Source organism: Equus quagga, chromosome 6 (assembly GCF_021613505.1).
Source record: "Equus quagga isolate Etosha38 chromosome 6, UCLA_HA_Equagga_1.0, whole genome shotgun sequence".
In the NCBI taxonomy this organism is placed as follows: domain Eukaryota; kingdom Metazoa; phylum Chordata; class Mammalia; order Perissodactyla; family Equidae; genus Equus; species Equus quagga.
The window spans coordinates 101398980-101419463 of NC_060272.1; the positions used below are offsets into that span (position 1 = coordinate 101398980).

General features: G+C 34.3%; 1 protein-coding gene across 5 annotated transcripts in view; it reads right to left on the reverse strand.

The window, feature by feature from the left end:
- The window catches only part of SMC5 (structural maintenance of chromosomes 5), an 84066-nt gene that overhangs the window by 25930 nt on the left and 37652 nt on the right, over window positions 1-20484 (reverse strand). For all 5 annotated transcript variants that reach the window (XR_006889047.1, XM_046664125.1, XM_046664126.1 and 2 more), the window contains exons 9-15: window positions 15786-16041; window positions 13179-13333; window positions 9532-9645; window positions 4456-4550; window positions 3674-3806; window positions 841-1014; window positions 566-735 (exon numbers count right to left, since the gene is read on the reverse strand). Coding sequence is in view for 4 of the 5 variants with exons in the window: in XM_046664125.1 (XP_046520081.1) it covers window positions 566-735; window positions 841-1014; window positions 3674-3806; window positions 4456-4550; window positions 9532-9645; window positions 13179-13333; window positions 15786-16041 (1097 nt within the window). In the remaining variant the exon portion in view is untranslated. The remainder of the gene's footprint in view (window positions 1-565; window positions 736-840; window positions 1015-3673; window positions 3807-4455; window positions 4551-9531; window positions 9646-13178; window positions 13334-15785; window positions 16042-20484) is intronic.

Consider the following 20484-nt stretch of genomic DNA (forward strand, 5'->3'; position numbering starts at 1 on the left):
TCCCCACATACTTGAACCAAAACAACATCTCAGAACCAAGAGAATACAGAAACAGATATGAAAAACAACTGACTTGATCTAAAGAGATTTATAAAAATGTAAAATAATGCCGTTCTTTTTGCTAAATGTATCTCGTTTGGAAAATAGCTGTTTTTCATAAAGATTTATGTTAAGTATAATGGACTTATTGTCACCTTTAAATGACAAGAAATATTTTAAGCATTCTCAGTATTAAAATTAGAAATTAAATTCTAATGTGGTAAATATCAGTAGATATAATCCATATAAACAAACTTCTTCAGGGTCCTCAATAATACTTAAGCACAGACAGGGGCTGCGATAAGAATAGCTGATTAGGGAAGAGAAAAACTCACAACACTTAAGACTCACCTCCCTTTGCCCTGTGGACTAAAATTGCGTTTTGGGTAGTAGGATTAAAGTTTGAGGGACAGATTATTACAAAACCTGCTTGTGGGATGGTGTCGTCATTATAGGGTATAACCAATAATATCCTCATAGCGCTTTGTACCACCCCCAGCCCCACCCGAAAAGGCTAAAAAGATACCTTCCTAGTTTGGAACTAATTTTTTGTTCCAGTTGTCTTTTCTTGGTTTTCCTTTCAAGAAGCTCCTTCTTCTTTTGTCTAAGTTCATTGTCTTTGTGTTCGAGACGTTTGTTTGTCTCATGTAAGGCAATCAAGTCTGATTCCACTGCTTGCAATTTTTTATTAATTTCCTATGGAATATTCAAAATTGTTAGTGTATCTTAAAAACAGTTCTAGTTAAAGTATTATAAATTCAGTTAATATTCTTTTCTAAAATCCAAATCAAAATAACCAACCTTTAGCTGTTCCTCTAAGTGTCGTCTTTGCTCTAGATCTACAGTGACTGTGAGAAACTGGGCTACTTTTAGGGATGTGTTAATAGAAATAACTTTGTTTGAATAAAAAGAAGTTTTCACCACATACTTTTCTTCTGCTGTATAAATTTGTTTTAATCGGGTTTCTTGTATTACCTACAATGTAAAACAAGTATTAGCACACATCTAACAATATTTTTAAATACAGATCAAGAGACTTTTAGAAGATCAAAATATACTACATGTACTTTCTTTTTTTTTTTTTTACTTATCCAACATCTCTAAAACAGTGGCTGATCCATTTCAGGTTATTATTTTGGAAAACAGTAAGAAAGACTAAGGAAGAGAGAATTGGGAGAAAACCAAACAACTAGCAAAGTCAGCCACGCTGCTGCTTCACTCCACAATCTCTCCAAGTAAGGGGACTTGTGGAGCTTGTTCTCTCTACAGAAGAAGTATCGGGAGCCAGCTGCCCAGGAGACCGAACTGTGTCGTCTCCACTAAGTCATTTAATTTCCTCTCCCCTCAGTTATATTGTTCAAAGGCACCTAATCTCACATTTAATTCCTGTATGTTTGGTGGAATACTTAAATGGAAACACTTTTCAAGGATTTCAAAGACTTTTTTTGAGATCTTTTCTCTCAGGGACTTATACAGGGAGTTTCATAAACTAAAGCACATTCTAAACACCTTAACATTACTAGATCTATTTCTGTATATTTATAAAGAATAGCTTTTAGTATTGCAGCTTTTTCCAATCTCTAAAGGTTCGTTACCAATATTCTTGTGGCTTGTTTCTCTCCAGAAGTTTACAGTCTAAGTGAAGAGGTAAGACATATTTAGGCACACTTAGTTTAGTAGGGTATAAACTGGCATCCATAAATGCTGAATAATTTGGAATGAAGGGAAAGCCTAGATAAGCTTAGCCTACCCAAGCTTCATGAAAATAAATTTTAAACTGATTTAAACTGCTGGAGATGATGAGGAAAGGGCACTCCCAGCAAAAAGAACATCGTAAGCTAAGGTCAGCAGAAAAGTTAACCAAAGGGGAGAGTCTCAGCAATTACGAGAGAATAATGCCATAAACAGGGTATAATCATTGTTAGAGAACCTAAAATATTAGGGTTCGATAATAAAGCAAAACTTACAGTAAAGAATATATTTTTATTCTAAGGGAGAAATACAGCCATTACAGAAGGACTGAGAATATAAAGGCAGGAAATTTCCTCAACGAAGGTTTATATCTTCTGAAAGGTGGCCAAGATAATACCAGGTGTCTAAAATACTTCCTGACTTTGCTCTATCTAAGTGTCTCATCATAATTTATAGAGTATTTATACATGACACATAACTGAGCTGGGCTTCAGAAGAATAAAGTATAAGAAACATTCAATGTGTTCAAGCATTTTTAAAATATCAGCACTTATATAAAACCGGAAAGATTAAGGCTAACAGAAAATACCTGAAAACAGATGAAGGGGAACATAAGAATTCATCTCACTTTTAATGTAAATTATATGAATTCAATGTTCTTTCTCTAGTACAAACAGTAGGATTAAAGCTTTCTAGGCGACTTTAACACTTTGTTTAAAGGTAAAAGTACACAAAAATAATTCAATTTGAAGCACTATTCAAAAAGTAAAAATGATTTTCTAAGTGCAGTATCACTCCTTTCTGCCCCAAAGTAAAGTTATGAAAGCCCTCACCAAATTTTCTAGACTTTCTGCAACAGTAGAACTCCTACTACCCTTACTTTCAGAGATAGCCCTACCTACCCCTGAAGTTATGACACAAATTGGTTTGGTCAATGCATATGGTCTTGTCTTTTCTAAACCCCAGTGAATTAAGACAGAAGAGAGGTACACGGAGAGTTTTATTTTTGGTTTCCCCAAATGATCACTGTAAGAGGATGTAATTTTTAATCAAAGACGCAGGCAACTTACAATAATTAGCTCGTTTTTGTAAAATCGGTTGCTAATGAGCCATTTCTATTTTCTGTTAATGAAATACATTAAAGCCCCCAAATTACAAACCAATTACCCTAGGGGTACTTGTACACTGGTTGTTAAAAATTTAAAACTTTCCTAGTAAATTCAATATTATAAGTAGCAGTTAGGTCTGTAACTAGGTCCTAGACGTGCACAAGCAGTATTAATATGGCAACTTGGTGTTATGGAAAACCCTGTTTTAGAAGAGATTTCTTCCGTTTCTACTTGTGATAAAAGCAACTAATGTGGTTTGCAGTCTTGGAGGTTACTCGTAAGGAGAAGAAAACTCCAAGCAGCACTAGCAGAATACAGGAACTAAGGGTTTATGTAGCTATACTAGCCAGGAAAATGGGATCCTATTAAGGGTGATCATTCATACACGGGATAATCTTAAATGGAAGCTTTTAGAGGGGAGGGCTGACCAAATCGGTTCTATATCCCAGCCTACCATCCTAAAGTATAATTTGTCTGAAAGATATTCAAGAATTTACATGATCAAACAGTTAATACCATGTCTGAACACAGGTTTGTCAAGCAAGGCAGAACAATGCCAGGTATCTCTTTTCAAGTTTTAACTTTATTCCATTACCCTACAGGGATTATGTATTTATTTACTCTAGGTAAGCCCACATCACTCCCGTCATAAAGTATTAGTCAAAAGTCACTGTTTTATGTCATATTAAACATGTAAAATACAAAGATAATTTCCGTGTGGTTAAAAACAACAGAATGACACACTCTTTTAAATTCCTCACAATTTTTCCTTGACTTGAAGCTAGGAAGTTTAACAAAACTACGTTTTTGGTATTAATTCAGTACTCTCTTACCCGTTCAATTCTTTCTCTGGTCCTCTCAGTTCCTACAGGAACTTCATGAATATGATACTGGCAGCAAAGGTAACTCATGACAGGATCAGGTGCATCAAATAACTCGCGTAAATAAGAGAAAAACCCATATGGTCTGAAAGGAAAACCACCTGCTAGATTTTTCTTCTTAAAATATCATTTTAAAAAATCTGATAGTTACAAATGGCCAATAAACAATAAAATATAAATTATTTAACAACGGTACAGAAAAAGAAAAGTCTTTTTTCTTTGTTTTAAAATCACCTAATATTGAGATTTATCCCTTGTCAGGAAAGTTTAAAATTAATATATTTATGATTACAATTCATTAATCTGTTGTTTTGTTGTATCTTTCATTGCTTTTATATTTAGAATGTCTACTTACATCCAGAGTTAAGATGTTTACTTATAGCTATTTTATAATTGCAATTTTTCCATTTAGTCCTTCTGGAAATTATTTTGGCATTATGAAGTGATGATTTATCATTTTATTTTCCCAATAACTAACCAACTATCTTAGTATCTTTCATCAAATATTGTTCCATTGATCTGAAACATCACCATCATAAACTAGTATACCACGATCCATTCCTGGCCTAGACTGTTCATTACTTTAGACTTAAGGAGAGATCCTTCAAAAGGGAATAATACAGCTTATATCAAAAACATTTATGTGACAGAAATAATTAAAATATATTTAAGAAGAAATGATCATTTAATATTCAAAGTAACAGGTTAGTTCTAATAACATTTTGAAGACTTACTTTAGTTCATTTAGAGATCTTGAAGGTGCTCTGTCTGCATGTGAAACCCTGGGAGCAACAACAGCATTTACTCTTAATTTTTTATTGTCACGAACCTGAATATAAGTGAAAAATACTATTTTAATTATCATATACTAACATTCAATATGATTTTTAAAGTTACCATATTCCTATTGGCATTCATGGGATGATCAGTAATTTGAACACTGAGTGGATATTTTAATGGTATGTACTTAGAAAATAGTTGTGTTTTTATATTGCAATTATGTATTTTTACCAAAAGAGTACATTTCTTTTGTTATTTTCACTGATAAATTCTATTAAAGTTAAGAAAGCAGTAACACCAAAACTGTTTCAGAAAACAGGAGGAAGGGACATCTCCCAAATCATTTCACGATTCCAGCATAGTCCTGATACCAAGACCTGACAAAAATGTTACAAGATCCCTCATGAACACACATGTGAAAATTCTTAACAAAATATTACTAAAAAGAATCCAGCAATATATGAATGGTATACATGACCATGTAGAGCTTATCCCAGGAATTCAAGATTGATGTAATATTCAAAAATCAACCAATCTAATTTATCGTATTAACAGAATAAAGTACAAAAGCCATATTACAATCTCAGATGCAGGAAAAATATCTGATAAAATTCAACAGCCATTCATGACAAAAATTGTCAGCCAACTGGCAACAGAAGGAAACTTCCTCAACCCGATAAAGGGCACCTATGATAAATGTACAGCAGACATAATACTTAATGGTGAAATATTAAGTGCTTTCCCCCTAAGACTGGGAACACTTCTAACCTTACTACTTCTCTTCAACAATGTCCTGGAGGCACTAACCACTGTAGCGAAGCACAACAAAGAGGTAAAAGATTGGAAAGGAACAAGTAAACAGGTCTATTTACAAAGATAAGACTTTCTACAAAGAAAATCCTATGGAATCAACAAAGGAACTACAGTCACGCACTGCATAACAATGTTTTGGTCAACGACAGACCACATATACAACAGTGGTCTCATAAGATTAGTACCATATAGCCTAGGTACGTGGTAGGTTATACCATCTAAGTTTGTATAAGTAAACTCACGTTCGCACAACAATGAAATCACCTAATGATGCATTTCTCAGAACATAACCCCATCATTAAACAATGTATGACTATACTACATTTCAATAAGTGAATTCAACAGTCTCACTGGATACAAGATCAATGTAAAAAAATCAACTGTATGCCAATACACTAGCAATGAACAACCGGAAAACAAATTTTAGAAATCCATTTATAACAGTGTCAAAAAATCATGAAATACCTAAGAACATAGTTAACAAAAAATGAGCAAGACTTAATACACTGAAAAAGCCCAAACAATGCTGAGAGAAATTAATGGAGGTATGATGGGATGGTGGAATGGAAGATTCTCAGGGTGGCATGAATTAGCAATTCTGAAACTACTTTCACAGCATTCTAAGCTTAAACAAATGAGTAAATATATTGATGACAAGGGGGGCTATATTTTTCACTGCTACAGAAGGAAATTACAAATATGCAAGGGAGAAAGACTAGAAGGAACCCTATTGTGTTGGATTGTAACTGAAGTATCAGTGTGAACTGATGGTGCACTTATGCTCTCTTGTTCTCTAGATAATATAGAAATGGATACAAAGGTTTGCATGTGAAGGCTTAGAAGCAATGAGACACTAGCAGCAATGAATACATCTGGTACCCAGATTTTGGTTTCTAAAAGGAACTAGGGTTCTTTAGGAAAAAGGCAGATTGTAAGGACCAGACAGAGTATTCAAGATGAGTCAATAATCTTGCTCTGCCAAAAAGTATATAGTGCTCAAAATACAATGGCAAAATACAAGCAGGATACAGGAGTCAACTTGAAGAAGGTCTCACTGGCCAAATCTGGGACAATTTGAGCATTAAAATAAATAATAATAGTAATGGATTATAATCCATGAAAAAAACAAATTCTAGGGCCTACTGGTTAAGTTCAGCATGCTCTGCCTCAGTGGCCTGGGTTCAGTTCCTGGGCACAGACCTACACTACTCGGTGGCAGCCGTGCTGCAGTGGTGACCCACATACAAAATAGAGGAAGACTGGAACAGATGTTAGCTCAGGCCAAATGTTCCTCAGCAAAAATAAAATAAAATTCTATGAATCAACAAATAAATAGAGAAGAAAAAGCCCTCCCTTCTAGTAGAATGCCAACTAATAAATATAGAAGAAATGATTGAGTTAGAATCATTAATGGTTCTTACCAACTACGAAGTTTCATGAAAGAACAGGATATTTTCAAAGTCTCTAAGTATTTCCATACACATAATTACAAGGACAGAAGTAGTTTTGTTATAATGCTTGTTTTGAAGACAAATTTGTTTCAAGCAATTGATATATTAGGGGACAATTTAAACACTACGTGAATTTCACATTGCTTATGTACAATTACATCTACAAGAAACACAAAGTTTTCTCTAGGTAAATGCAGAAAATTGCACCGAATTGAACTGAGCTGTGTAGGAAAACATACAATCTGTGTGCAAATACAGACACACACACCCCCTCTCTCAAACATGTACCAGCTACTTCAGTTTACCACATGTGTGATACTCAACCACATTTAGTGTTACAATCTTCCATCCAATTTCAGGTAAGTGCTTTATAATTGCTTTACCTAGTACACAATTCACAAACTGAATCCTTCCAATGCCTACTTCCACAACCCAACTTCAGGTCTTTTTAAAAACAAAACACCATATTTACTCTATTTGTGTATTTAACAATTTAACATGTATAAAATAATGCTACTATTTTTTCCCCCACAGGCCCTTTGGGTTTTTATTTCACAATTTTGCATAGCATAGTGATTTTTAGGAATGTATATATTGGGTTATAGCAAAACTGACTTTACTTCACAATGGAGAAATAAAGCAAATAGGGAAAAATGTAAACAATTAGAGAATCTAAGTAAAAGGCATATAGAAGTTACACATATGACTCTTGTGACTTTTCTGAAAGTTTGAAGTTACATCAAAATAAGAAATTATTTAAAAAAAGAAAAAGAGGAGTGGAGGTATAGATGAAACAATATTGGCCATGGGTGAATATATCAATGATACTAGTATGTAGGGTTGATTTAAGTTTTTAAGATCTATTGTTTCAGTGGTTACACTAAATAAAACTGAATTACACAATGAGAAAGTAATTTCCCTTTCAATATAACTCATACCAAGGAGAAAGTTACACTATGGTGTCAGCATGTCCTTAACTCCTTATTATTTCCTTTCTTTAAAATCATGCTATCTGCTTTCAGTAAGCAACAGTATGGATCCAGGATTTACTAAAATTGTTTTAATTGTCTTTATTGTTATGCAAATTATGCCCCCCCCCGAGAATAGTAGTGATATTATACTTCCTTTTAGAATATTCTGTTTGAATAACAAAGTGAAGTGATTTAAAAAAATATATTAAATAATAGTATAGTTGGTACCCAGATACAGCAGAAATGGTGTGCTAGTGCATGGAAGATGCAGAAATGGTGAAAACTGTGACGATGGTCTGTAAGTTACTGAAAGATGGGCAACGGTATTCTAGTAGATACAATTATAAGGAGCAGTTACGTACAACAAATATCATAATTTAAAATATGCACACAAAAAGTCATACATGTAAGAGCAAGTTCTGGTCCTACTGATGAGAAGCTATGAAAAGTTCATTGATACAGCACAATAAAAAAATAAAGGTCAAATGTTTAGGAACCTATGCCACATCATCAATATATGGTTCAAATCCCTAGCACAAAGGAAGCGTGAGTTTTTTGTGGCAAATCAAGCTACTCGGTATAGGCTAAACTGGCCATTTGCAAAACAGAAATCAGTGCTATGTCTCACAGACTTGCAGTCTAAATAACCTACTTCTTCAGTGAGCTTTCACACCAGATCAGTAACTCACTGGTTAGGCTTAAACAATTCTAACATACACAGATATTTAACTCTTTGGAGTCCATTTTATAATTTTATACATCCAACCATTCTATCCAGTCACCTTATATTCACGTTCCCTGCCAACTCCCAAACCAGAAGTAGGGCAATATGGTAAAAGACAAACAAAGTAAGGATTCTTCCCAATCACTGTGTACCAGAGAAACAGAGGACGACTTGAGCTGATTCACGGTCCTGTCCTCACTTAGACTTACTAGCAAAGGTTTAAACAAAACAATACCAAATCTAAGCCTAATCTTTACGAGGCTTTTAAAGAAGTAGAAGGCATACGCAAAAGGAAAAAGAAATCTTACTGACAATAACAACATATATAGCTAATAATATGTATTATATAGACACACAGTAAATGATAGAAACAATAATAGCTAACAAGCACTGTTCTAAATACCTTTTCATTTATTAACTGATTTAATCCTCAAACCATCTTTTGAAGCAGATATATCTTCATTTTACAGACAAGGAAATTAAGGCACAAAACACTTAGGCAACTTGCACAAGTCAGTAGCAAAGTCGGAATTCAAATCTTGGCAGCCTATCTGCAGAGTCTCTGCTCTTAACTATGAAGCCACGCTGCCTTTCAGGGTCTTAGATTCTCGGTCATGGTGTTTTTCTAGCCAGATGTAGGATTCTCATTCTTCTTAAAGAGGTTTTATTTATAATAATAAGAAACAACATCATACTGATTTCCCCTCCAAAGAAAAACTGAGTTCATTTCAATACACTTCCAAAAAGGATGTCCAAGACCAAAGGCTCATCGTTACGATGTTTCTTTCTCTTAAAATAATGTGACAGAATTAGTATTCATATTAATTCCAAATGATAATTCCAAAATATGTTACAGATGGAATTATGGGCTGTTCTTCCTCTTATAAAACCAATTCATTCCCCAATAATGGCATAAATAGGAAAGAAATTGGCAAAATTAAATGATTTTTACACAAGCGTTACTGCTAGTAAAATTAGTCATTATCATTTTTTGCCCTAGTTTGAGGTTAAAACTCAAGCACTGGAAGCTAAGTGCTAAGTGAGTCAAAGTATTATGTGGTTAGTACTTGCCTCTCTGAGAAAAACCTCCATATCTTCTTGACTTTCAAATACAAAAGCTCTCAAGTCATTCAATGGAATATGATTTTCAACATATTTGGCATTTTTATTATCTTTCATATTGATCTAAACAAAACAAAAAGAAAATTTAAGTTGATTTTCAAGAAACCCAAAGTGATTACTAGAACATAATTATACTTTACACCTAGATTTAACTAAATTTAATACTTGAGAAAAACGAAGACAAAAAAAGAACAACTTGGTATTGAAGAGCCAACATTTTAAAACGTCGATTTATTACCCAGAAGCATCCAAAACACAGTAAAACAAAAGCCAAGACTTGAATAGCACCTGGTACATAACAATTTTGATACTATCTAAGAAATAACTTAAGTTCTCTTCTGGTCAGCTCACTGAAAACATTTGAAATAGGCTTAGACTGTAACGTAGAGTATAAACATTTCTCATCTGTCCCCAAACTTTTAATATTTTCTCCTTAATCTTCAAGAGGAAGTCATACTACACATGGCAATAACTGATCAGTACAAAAACACAAAGAATTGAACAAAACTTTATGAAACTAACGAAAAAACTTGCCATGGATTAATTGTAACTAATAGTGCTTTCAAGAAAAACCCTAGGTTTGCACCACTAGAACATAATTTATTTTAAAATTACTAACTAATTAGGCGTTTCTGCATGTGAGGCTCAACGCTATGGAAGGTAGTAATAGGTCAAGAAAACAAATCGTTTCAAGAAGAGTATCTTCTATTATTTATTGCAGATGATAAGTATGTTGAAAAGCAGAGCATGTTAAAGCTCCTTAACAGAGCTATATAAAAAATGCTATCTATGGAATTTTAGATGATTGATACATCACCTCTAGCAGATGGAAATCAGCTTTCTTGAAAAAATAAAGATTTATGAAACAGAAGGTATTTATGTATTATATATCTAAAATGCAGCATACTAGTTAACAGCTAGGGCTCTGGGGTCAGACAGATGTTGCTTCAAATCCTACATCTGACCTTGAGCAAGTACTACCTAAATCTCTGAAAGCTTTAGTTACATTCATCCATAAAACGGGCATAGTAAAACAGTTTATATCTCATGGGACTAAATGTGGATTAAAAAGATAACACAATAAAAAAAAATTAGTACAGTGTTTGTCATATAAATGTTGGCCAATATTACTCTATTTTAAATTACAGAATATCAATCACTGTAGAAAAATGGGAAAACTGATAGATAAGCAAACAAAAAATGAAAGCCACATCAAATACCAACAGACATAAACACTACAGACATTTAGTATCTACCGTTTTGTAATTTTTTTATACCAAATTACTTTATTGGGAAGGAATGATACAAATGAAAGAAAAACCTAAGTGGGTATTTGCTACAACTTAGAGAAAGGGTAAAGTAACCCAAATATGACCATAGGAAGTCATCTTTTTTATAGCTATGGATAAGCCAGCCTAGGACTTAGCTCTCATTGTCACTCTCCCCCAGTGTGTACTTGTTAGAGATATTCTGACATGTCAGATTCTGGGGGCCCCAACTTGTATAAGTTGGTTACATGGACATTTAATTCTTTGATGACTTTCATCTGCTCATTTAGGTAATGAGTCTCAAGGAAGTCACACAAGTAGGGGTCATTTCTGTCACTGGTTAGTTTGTGTATTTCCAGCAGTGACCGACTGACAATCTTTCAAGTGTAGTGCACACTCCATTGCATTTGCAATCTGGTTTTCTGACATTGTGAAGAAAGATCTGGCCACCTTGTTGGTTCTGCAGCTTCATCAGCTTCTTAGCATGCTCTTTCTCCTCATGAGATTGGTCAAGAAACTATTTGGCAAAGTTCTTCAAAACCACATCTTCACAAAATAGCAAGACATAAACAGGTAGACATAGGAAGGGTAGCACTTCCAGATGATCTAGTGGTTGATGGCAGACTCCTGTTTCACAATTTTTTAAAATGAAACCTTTCTATACATCCTATCCTGTTACCTGTTTTATGATTGAGTAACATGTCACAAATGTTTTTATATTCTTAAATAGACACCTACAGCAACATTCTTAACGGCTGCATAGTATCCCATTATAAGGATATAGAATAATTTACGTAACCAATCAATATCTTTGGAAATTTTGTTCTTTGCCCCATCATTCTGCTATTATAAACACTACTTTGAGGATATAACTGTAAATAAATATTTGCACACTTTAATTCTAGATTGGAACTATTAGAAATAACTCATGGAAATAGACTGCTAAGTGACAAGTTACATGACTAAAATTTGAAGTTTATATGTTGCTAACTCACCTATGGAAGTGGTAGCATTTCAACTAGATTTTGAAGAGTTAGGTAAGTGTGTAGGGGATTCAGCTGGAAGGAGGTGGTAGGAAAGGGGAAGGATTACTCCAGGAAGGGTCAAAAAAAAAAAAAAAAAAGCAGAGTATATCCCTTTATGTCAAAGATTCAAATATAATTCAAAATGTAAATATATGCCAGCTAGTAACTTGGTGATAGGCCTCTATTATGAAATCAAGTGACAAGAGGATGCGAATTTAATAAAGTTATGAAGTACTGAGGTTGGCATTTTAATAAAAACCTGTTGACAATTACATTTGCATTATAACTTATTATATGAGGGATCACAATATTTTTTCTTCTATTTTCTTTCAATCCTTACCAGATTGATCAAAACAATAGTGTTTGCATCCAAAATAGATATTTCCTTCTTGATCTCGCAAAAAAATTCTAATAATACATACCCGAGCAAGAAGAGAATACAGTATTAAGCATGTTAATTTTGCCAATGCAATATCAGATATAATAAAAGACAAAGAACTACACAAAATGATTTTGAATAAAGTATAACACAAACTTGAGTTACAGAAAATAGAGCTTTTCATGAATCCTGCAAGGATCAATAGTGATTTCTAAAGTAAAAAATCATCTAGCAAAAACAATCTTTATGTCATTTTGGGGTAAGTTTTAAGTTTATATTATATATGCATATCTAATATACCATTACCAAAAAATGTGGTTTTTAATTTTTCACCCCTTTCCATGGCCAAACTTATTAAATATTTTAGATGGAAATCTTCCTAGTAAAACACTTCATTAAATGATTTAGTAAATACAGCCTATCCTATTCTTGATGACTCATGATCATCAATAAGAGGTATCAAATGTTTATGAGGTCAATAAACTGCTGGCTTCATTCTTAGAATCCTCAGAAGGCCCTATTTTTGTAGCAGGTGATTTTCTTGTCTATCCTCTGTCAGGCGCCCCATACCAACATAATTGTTTACAGCCATTCTCCACCCCTTCGGCAACATTTACTCTATTGCCTGCTATAACCTAAGAATAGCAATTGCCAGAAGGAACCAGCTAACCATGCTAATTTTACACATGATGCTTAGTCAAAAAGCTGCCAGTTTCATATTCCTTTCTAGAAAAGCTCACAGGTTTACTGATCAAGGGCCCTTTAAAAAGCTCACGTATGGCTTAAGCAATATACAAGATGCCACAAGTTTGATAAAAGAAAAACAGTGTGTTAAGAAGACTAAGAATTTTTAAAGCAATAAAAATCTACAATGATTGCAATAATAAAACTAACAGATGCTAGCAAGATGAACAAATTCCTTACCGTGAGCATTATGGGCTCACAGACTCTCTGCTTAAATTTGTTTCTGTTATTTCTTAGCCATAAAACAGCATCGTATGTGTCACGGTATCTCTGTCTCAGCTTGTCTTCTTTTTGATTCATAAGATTGTCAAAACGTACAATATGCTCCTCCACGTCTAAAATTGGAAAATAAAACAAACTATGGTTTCTCCGAAAATTTTAATTAGTGAAGTAATCTACTAGCAATATAAAAGAATATCTTAGATCTAAAAGTCAAAAACACCACTCAGCAAGTACTTAGTACAGTGAAAAAGACCCACCCTGGACAAATCATTCTCGAATTTTCAAAAACCTGGGATAAATGATGATCTTTAAGATATCAAAAATAAATAGGTCACTCATCATGTTGAATACCTTAAAGTTACACAATGTTATGTGTCACTTACATCTCAATAAAGCTGGAATAAATGAATGTCAAGAACAAATAAATAAATAGGTCATGTACAAAAGAATGAGAAAACATTAGATTTCCTATCAGAAGACAATCACAATAGGGCTTCAAAATTCTGAGAGAAAAAATTATTTTCAACCTAGAATTGTATATGCACCACTGAGAAAAGGGGATAATGAAATACAGATATTTTCAGGGATGCAAAGACTTTGAAATTAATTTCCAAATATCTCTTCGTAGGAGGTTACCTGAAGAAATACTCTCACAAAATGAGAAAGTAATGTACGAAAAATGAAGACACAGAATTCAGGAATAACTTTATCCAACACAGAAAAGGTATGAGACAAATCCCAGATGACAGCCATGCTGTAGGCCGTAAGAACAATCACTTTCGATGGAAGGAGGAGGATGGAAGGCTCCAAAACCCGAAGGAATGCCTGATAAGATAGCTTTTTGTTTTTTTTTTAATTTAAGAAAATGCTAGACCAAGTGTTTTTTTAAAAAAAGGTAAATCAAAACCTTTGAAAAAAGCTATCAATGAAAGGAAATTAGATGATAATGCACTATTTGGCTCTGCTGTGAACAAGTTGCATTGCTGTAATAACATAAATAATACTTAGTATTTCCAGCTTTTAGAATTAACCTATAAACAGATCACATAAAAATTAATTATGGTTCTCAATAAAGTACGTTTTCAGCCTTGAAAATAAAAAAGGAGTACAGATTAAAGAATTTAGAATGTGACAAGGGAGGAAAGTAAAAAAGAACAATGAGAGACTAATATTTTTAGCTTATAAAGCGAGCATTCAAGCAACATTAACAATTGTTAAACGACAAAAAAAGATATAAGAATGGTACTAGGGCCAGCCCGGTGGTGTAGTGGTGAAGTTCGTGTGCTCTGCTTTGGTGGCCCAGGTTTTGTGGGTCTTGATGCCAGGTACAGACCTACACAACACTTATCAAACCATGATGTGGTGGCGTCCCACATACAAACTAGAGGAAGAATGGCACAGACATTGGCTCAGCGACAATCTTCCTCAATCAAAAAAAAAAGAGGAAGATAGGCAACAGATGTTAGCTCATGGCCGATCTTCCTCACCAAAAAAAAAAAAAAAAAAAAAATAGTACTTATAATAAATGTTAATGATTAATAACCAATATTAATATAATAATCCCATTTGAGGAATTACAATAATAGGGAGAGGAGGTGTTATGAGCTTAAATCTATGTCTAAAGCACAAAAGGTAATGTCTAGGGGCTGGCCCTGTGGCCAAGTGGTTAAGTTCACATGCTCCACTTTGGCGGCCCAGGGTTTCACCGGTTCAGATCCTGGGCACAGACATGCCACTGCTCATTAAGCCATGCTGAGGTGGCATCCCACATAGCACAACAACAAGGACCTACAACTAGAATATACAACTATGTATGGGGGGTTTTGGGAGAAAAAGAAGAAGGAAAAAAAGAAAAAAGAAGACTGACAACAGACGTTAGCTCAGGTGCCAATCTTTAAGAGGGGGGAAAAAAGATATAATGTCTAAAATTGATTACTCAAGCTGTGGTGAAAGAATATGAAGATACATGAAGGACTATTTGAAAAAACTGCTGAACTAGTTCAAAGTGCTTACTATTCAGAGTGGGTCGGGAAGTTGGAAAAGGGTTGGGCCACCACACCCAGTACTTTGGTAAACATAAAAAGTGGGTTCTTTTTCTTATGGATCTTAGTTATATACTAAGCAGACAGAATATAAGATTTCCTCTTTCTGAATAATGCTATAGATCTATCCATGAGGTCTATAGGAAAGAAAAGCAAAGATGAAATTGGACAGTTTTCAAGGAGCAAAGTTAACAGAAGGTTATAAGGTTACAAATAAAGAGCTTAAGTTCGATTTAAGAAATAACAGTGAGTGACTTTGTAAAGAAAATATTAGCAAAGCATTTTTAGAGAATTAAATCAATTCCCATAATCTGACATAAGACAATGGCCAGCTAATGGCAAATCATGGTACATGACAGATATGGGTAATTAAGGCACTAAGTTGGAAGAACTGAGCTGAGCTTCCTCAATAAGGAGATTTGAACATTTAGAGACATAATATCAGGAGAAGAAGAAAGCCCACTAACAGAGGTATATCTCCATTTTATAAACATCTCTTCATCCTGAGTTTAATAAAACTTACTCTTTTTTTCCTTCTCTAGAGTTTCCTTCTCTCTTCGCTTATCAATTATCTCCCCTTCACATAATGCCTTTTCATCTTGAACTCGTCTCAGATCATTTGTAATGGCATCAATCTGGGGTTGAAGATTCTCACAGTTTTCTGTGGTCTTCAGTTCATTTTGCAGATCTTCTATCATTTTGCGGGTATTACTTATTCTCCGCTGCCGGTCATGCTCTTCATTTCGTTTTACTGTTAAAGCCTGCTGAAGTTCCTCAATCTAAAAAAACAAAAGTAAGTTAGTACTGGAAATTACTTTTTCTCTTGGTTTATAAGTAATATAGTTTTACAGTCATATAGTTTTAAAAATGCAAACAATCTGAGACCAGCCCCATGGCATAGTGGGTAAGTCTGCATGCTCCGCTTGGCAGCCTGGGGTTCATGGGCTCAGATCCTGGGCACAGACCTAGACACCATTCATCAAGCTACGCTGTGGCGGCATCCCACATACAATGTAGAGGAAGACTGGCAGAGATGTTAGCTCCAGGCCAAACTTTCTCACCAAAAATAAATAAATAAGCAATGCAAACAATCCAAGAACATGGGTGCTTTCCTCACTAACAGCTATCCTGCCAGAATGAGACTGTTACTCCTTCTAGACTACCTGTATCTCTGTTTTATTTGTTCACTAATATATCCCAAGTACCTAAAGCAGTGCTTAGCATATAGTTAGTGCTCATTATTTACTGAATATACAAGATATTTATAAAGCCAATCAGCAGATTTCTAAATACCTATAGAAAGTAAATATATACTACACACCGTAAGACTGAAATTAAGATAGTCACATGATATATGATAGCCTTCCAATACAGTAGTAATAATAGAAATGATGATGAAGATTATGTCACCCTATTAATTTTAAACCAAAATAAACTACTTTCTTTCAATAAAATTATTTTCTACTAATACTTCAAAGTAATATTGTGAGATTTTAATCCTTAATCTGTATATTTAGATTTCTTGACTTACATTCAGGGTAAATTATTCAAAAAAAACCCAGATCATATAAGTTGCCAGTGGAATTTTCATCAAAATCATACACAGTCTACCTAAGACAGAGTTAAGATTTTCTTTAAGACATACACACATACACAGACAAATATACACTTATAGACTCAATTTCTATTTTACAAAAATAGAATTTTCTATTAAATTAGATAAGGTTAACATCATCTAATTTGCTTATTGCATTAGGTCACGTTCTTTCCAAGTCCCATTTACTCCCTCCCCCTCTCCATTATAAAAATAACATTTATTATAAAAATTATGGAAAATACACAAACTTATAACAAAAATCACTTATAATCTTAATGTCCTTTAACATTTACATTTTAATGCCTACCTCTACCTATCTATAGAACATACGTTTTACTAAATGACATCACTAAAAACATACTGACAAGTTTTTCATTATTCCCTATGTCCTTGCAAAACAAAAACTGAATATTTGTATAATATCCCGTTATATGGATATACAACAATTTATTCCATTCTCTACTGTTGGAAATCTGGGTTCGTAACAATTTTTCCTTTCTAAAAATTTAGCTTTGTTGGTGTCAAGATAATGAACTGAACATATACTAAAATTCCCTCTCCTATACCAAACACGTAAAAGTGAGACAAAAAAAAATTTTTAAAAATTAAGGTACATATATATCTGTGATTAGAAATTAACAATGTTTGGGGCTAGCCCCATGACATAGTGGTTAAGTTCAGTGCACTCCACTTTGGCAGCCTGGGTTCATGGGTTTGGATGCTGGGCTCAGGCCTATACCACCAGTCAGTCATGCTGTGGAGGCATCCCACATATAAAGTGGAGGAAGACTGGCACAGATGTTAGCTCAGGGTTAATCTTCCTCAAGCAAAACAAAGAGGAAGACTGGCAACAGATGTTAGCTTAGGGCTAATCTTCCTCAGGGGAAAAAAAAATTAACAATGTTCAATAGGCCTAAAAGAAGGAAGCAGACAAGAAGCCACAGTATGCAGCCAGGAGACCCATGAAGTCCAAAGCATTCAGGAAAACAGGCATATCAGGGAAGACAGGTATAGAATTAAGAATCACCAAACAAATGAGGAAGTCCAAATCCATCAAAAAAGGACAGGAAATTTAACGAATTTGCCCTCCTTGCAAAATACAGACCACCAAGCTACGAAAAATCATGGCACTGCTGAAGAAACTTATATCAAGAGAAAGTCTTTGTCTGACATCGACCTGAAACACTAAAAAACAGCCCAATGGTTCCTGTCCTTCCAGCTAAGTTTTCTGAGCTCTAACTTTAACTCATCTGCCATCTTCATCTATGAAACTATTATAACTAATCCCATCATACCCATGTTTAGCTCAAACACAGTAAGTCTAAGCTTCCTAGATCACCCATCTTCACTAGGATATCATCCCAATGTTGCTCTCTATCTTCAATTTCTCTGAATGTTCTCTCTTCTTGTTCTAACTAAAACTTGGCTATTCCTGAAAGACACTTCTCACTAGAGCCCTCTCAAGTTGGTGACCTTTTCCTGCCATAATCCTTCAGAGTACTTCAGGACTCAGAGCTGGGGAAGATGTCCTCATTAGTCCCCACTGTACTACTTCTTCCATTAACTGAGCCCCACTTCAGTTCTTTTGAAGACCATGGGATCAGACTTTGCCACCCATTATCTTTGTTGTTATGTTAACTCTCTCTCTCAAATCCTTCCTCACCCTTTTTATTCATTGATGACTTGAGCATCTGACTCACTCTCTTCCTCTCCATTATTATGCGGTAATCATGGGACTTCAACACACAAACTGAAAATCAATCTACCTCTTTGGCCTCTGTGTTCCTTGACTTCTTCAACTTGAACCATCTTTTCCTAAACCCCTCCTTAGCCACTTTACTATGGTTATACTCTAATCACGTAAATCACCAAAAGTCATACCACCTTTGAAAACTGTATTTCCACAATCCTACTCTTTGATCACCATTTCCTTCCCTTCCATTTTACTTAATATGATATCCTATTCCAACTATCTTTTGACCCCATGGGGTCCTGCCATCCACTGACCCTATTACCTTCTTCACAAACCATCATCCCCTTCATTTCTTTCCTTAACCTGCTGTGAGGTTTCACAGTCCAGCACTAGAACCACTCCCCTACAAAGACCTCTTGACCTTCCAACCATTCCTATGTCACATTAGCTAGGAAAAAGCCCAGTCCTTATTTAACCTAATTATACACCTTCTATCTATCTATACGTAAGCAACTGAACTAATTGGAGAAACTCTCAAAAATAGATATGACTTTAAATTCACAACCACAAAACTTAAACAGGCACTCAGAACTACCAGGCAAACTTACTGCATTTCTCTAATAGATGTGTGCTCTCATTCTGAGATGAGCTCGTATCTTTTCCTCCTTCCTCAGTCCTTTATTGCTGCAGGCCCTCTACACACTCAGCTAATGACCCTGTCTCACACCTCATTAACAGCACAGTTAAAATCAGAGTACTCTGATAAGACTACTTTTCTAGCTTTCAAATCCATCCCTCTCCCTCCGTGTGTACTCACTCTGCTTTATCTTGTACAATGTAAGGAGAGTCCTTGCAGCTACCTAAATCTAACACCTCCAAGGCTACTCCAAGCAGTGTTTCTCAAATTATATATGGTGAAGAACCACTTTTCAAAAAATTCTAAGCCATAACAAGTCAACTTTTATCAATTACAATAAAATATTAATAATCATTATCCAAGAGAAATGAAAGCATGTGTTCATACAAAAACTTGTACAAGAATACTCATGGAAGCTTTACTGGTAATAGCCCCAAACCAGAAAAAACTTAAATGTTCATTAACAGGTGAGTGGATAAACAAATTATGATCTCAAGAATAGTGAAAAAAATACATTAAACAGAACAAAAATTAAAATAAATGTATTAAAATTTGTGGGACACAGCCATAGCAGTGATGAGAAGGAAATTACAGACATCAAAAGGATAATAAGAGAATTTATGTACACATATATTGGAAACTTAGAAAAAATGGTCCAATTTCTCAAGAAACACTACCACAACTCATCCAAAATGAGAGATTATTTGACTAGCCCTATAACCATCAAATAAATTGAATGTGTAATTTTAAAACTTCCCAAAAAAGAAATCTCCAGACCCAGTGTTATGTGAGAATTATTTAGAATGTTTAAAGAAGAATTAACACCAATTCTACACATCTCTTCCAAAAAACAGAAGAGAACACTCTTAGCTTTTTCATAAAGCTAGTTATTACTGATAGCAAAAGCAGACAGTAAAAAAGAAAACTACAGAACAATATCCTTCATGAATACAGATACAAAAATCCTTTAACTGTTAGCAAATAGAATTCAACAATATGTAAAATGAATTGTATATTTATACACCCAAACCAAGCAGGGTTTATTTCAGGGATGCAAACTTGATTTGATATTCAAAAATCAATGTAATCCACCAAATTAACAAAATAAAGATGAACATGTACAGGATCATATTAATAGATGCAGAAAAAGCATTTAACAAAATTCCAACACTCATTTATGATAAATACTCTCAGAAACATAGGAATAGAGTATAACTTCCTAAACTTGATAAAGACCATCTATAAAAAACCTACAGCTAACATTATACTTAGTGGTGAAAAACTGAATGCTTTCC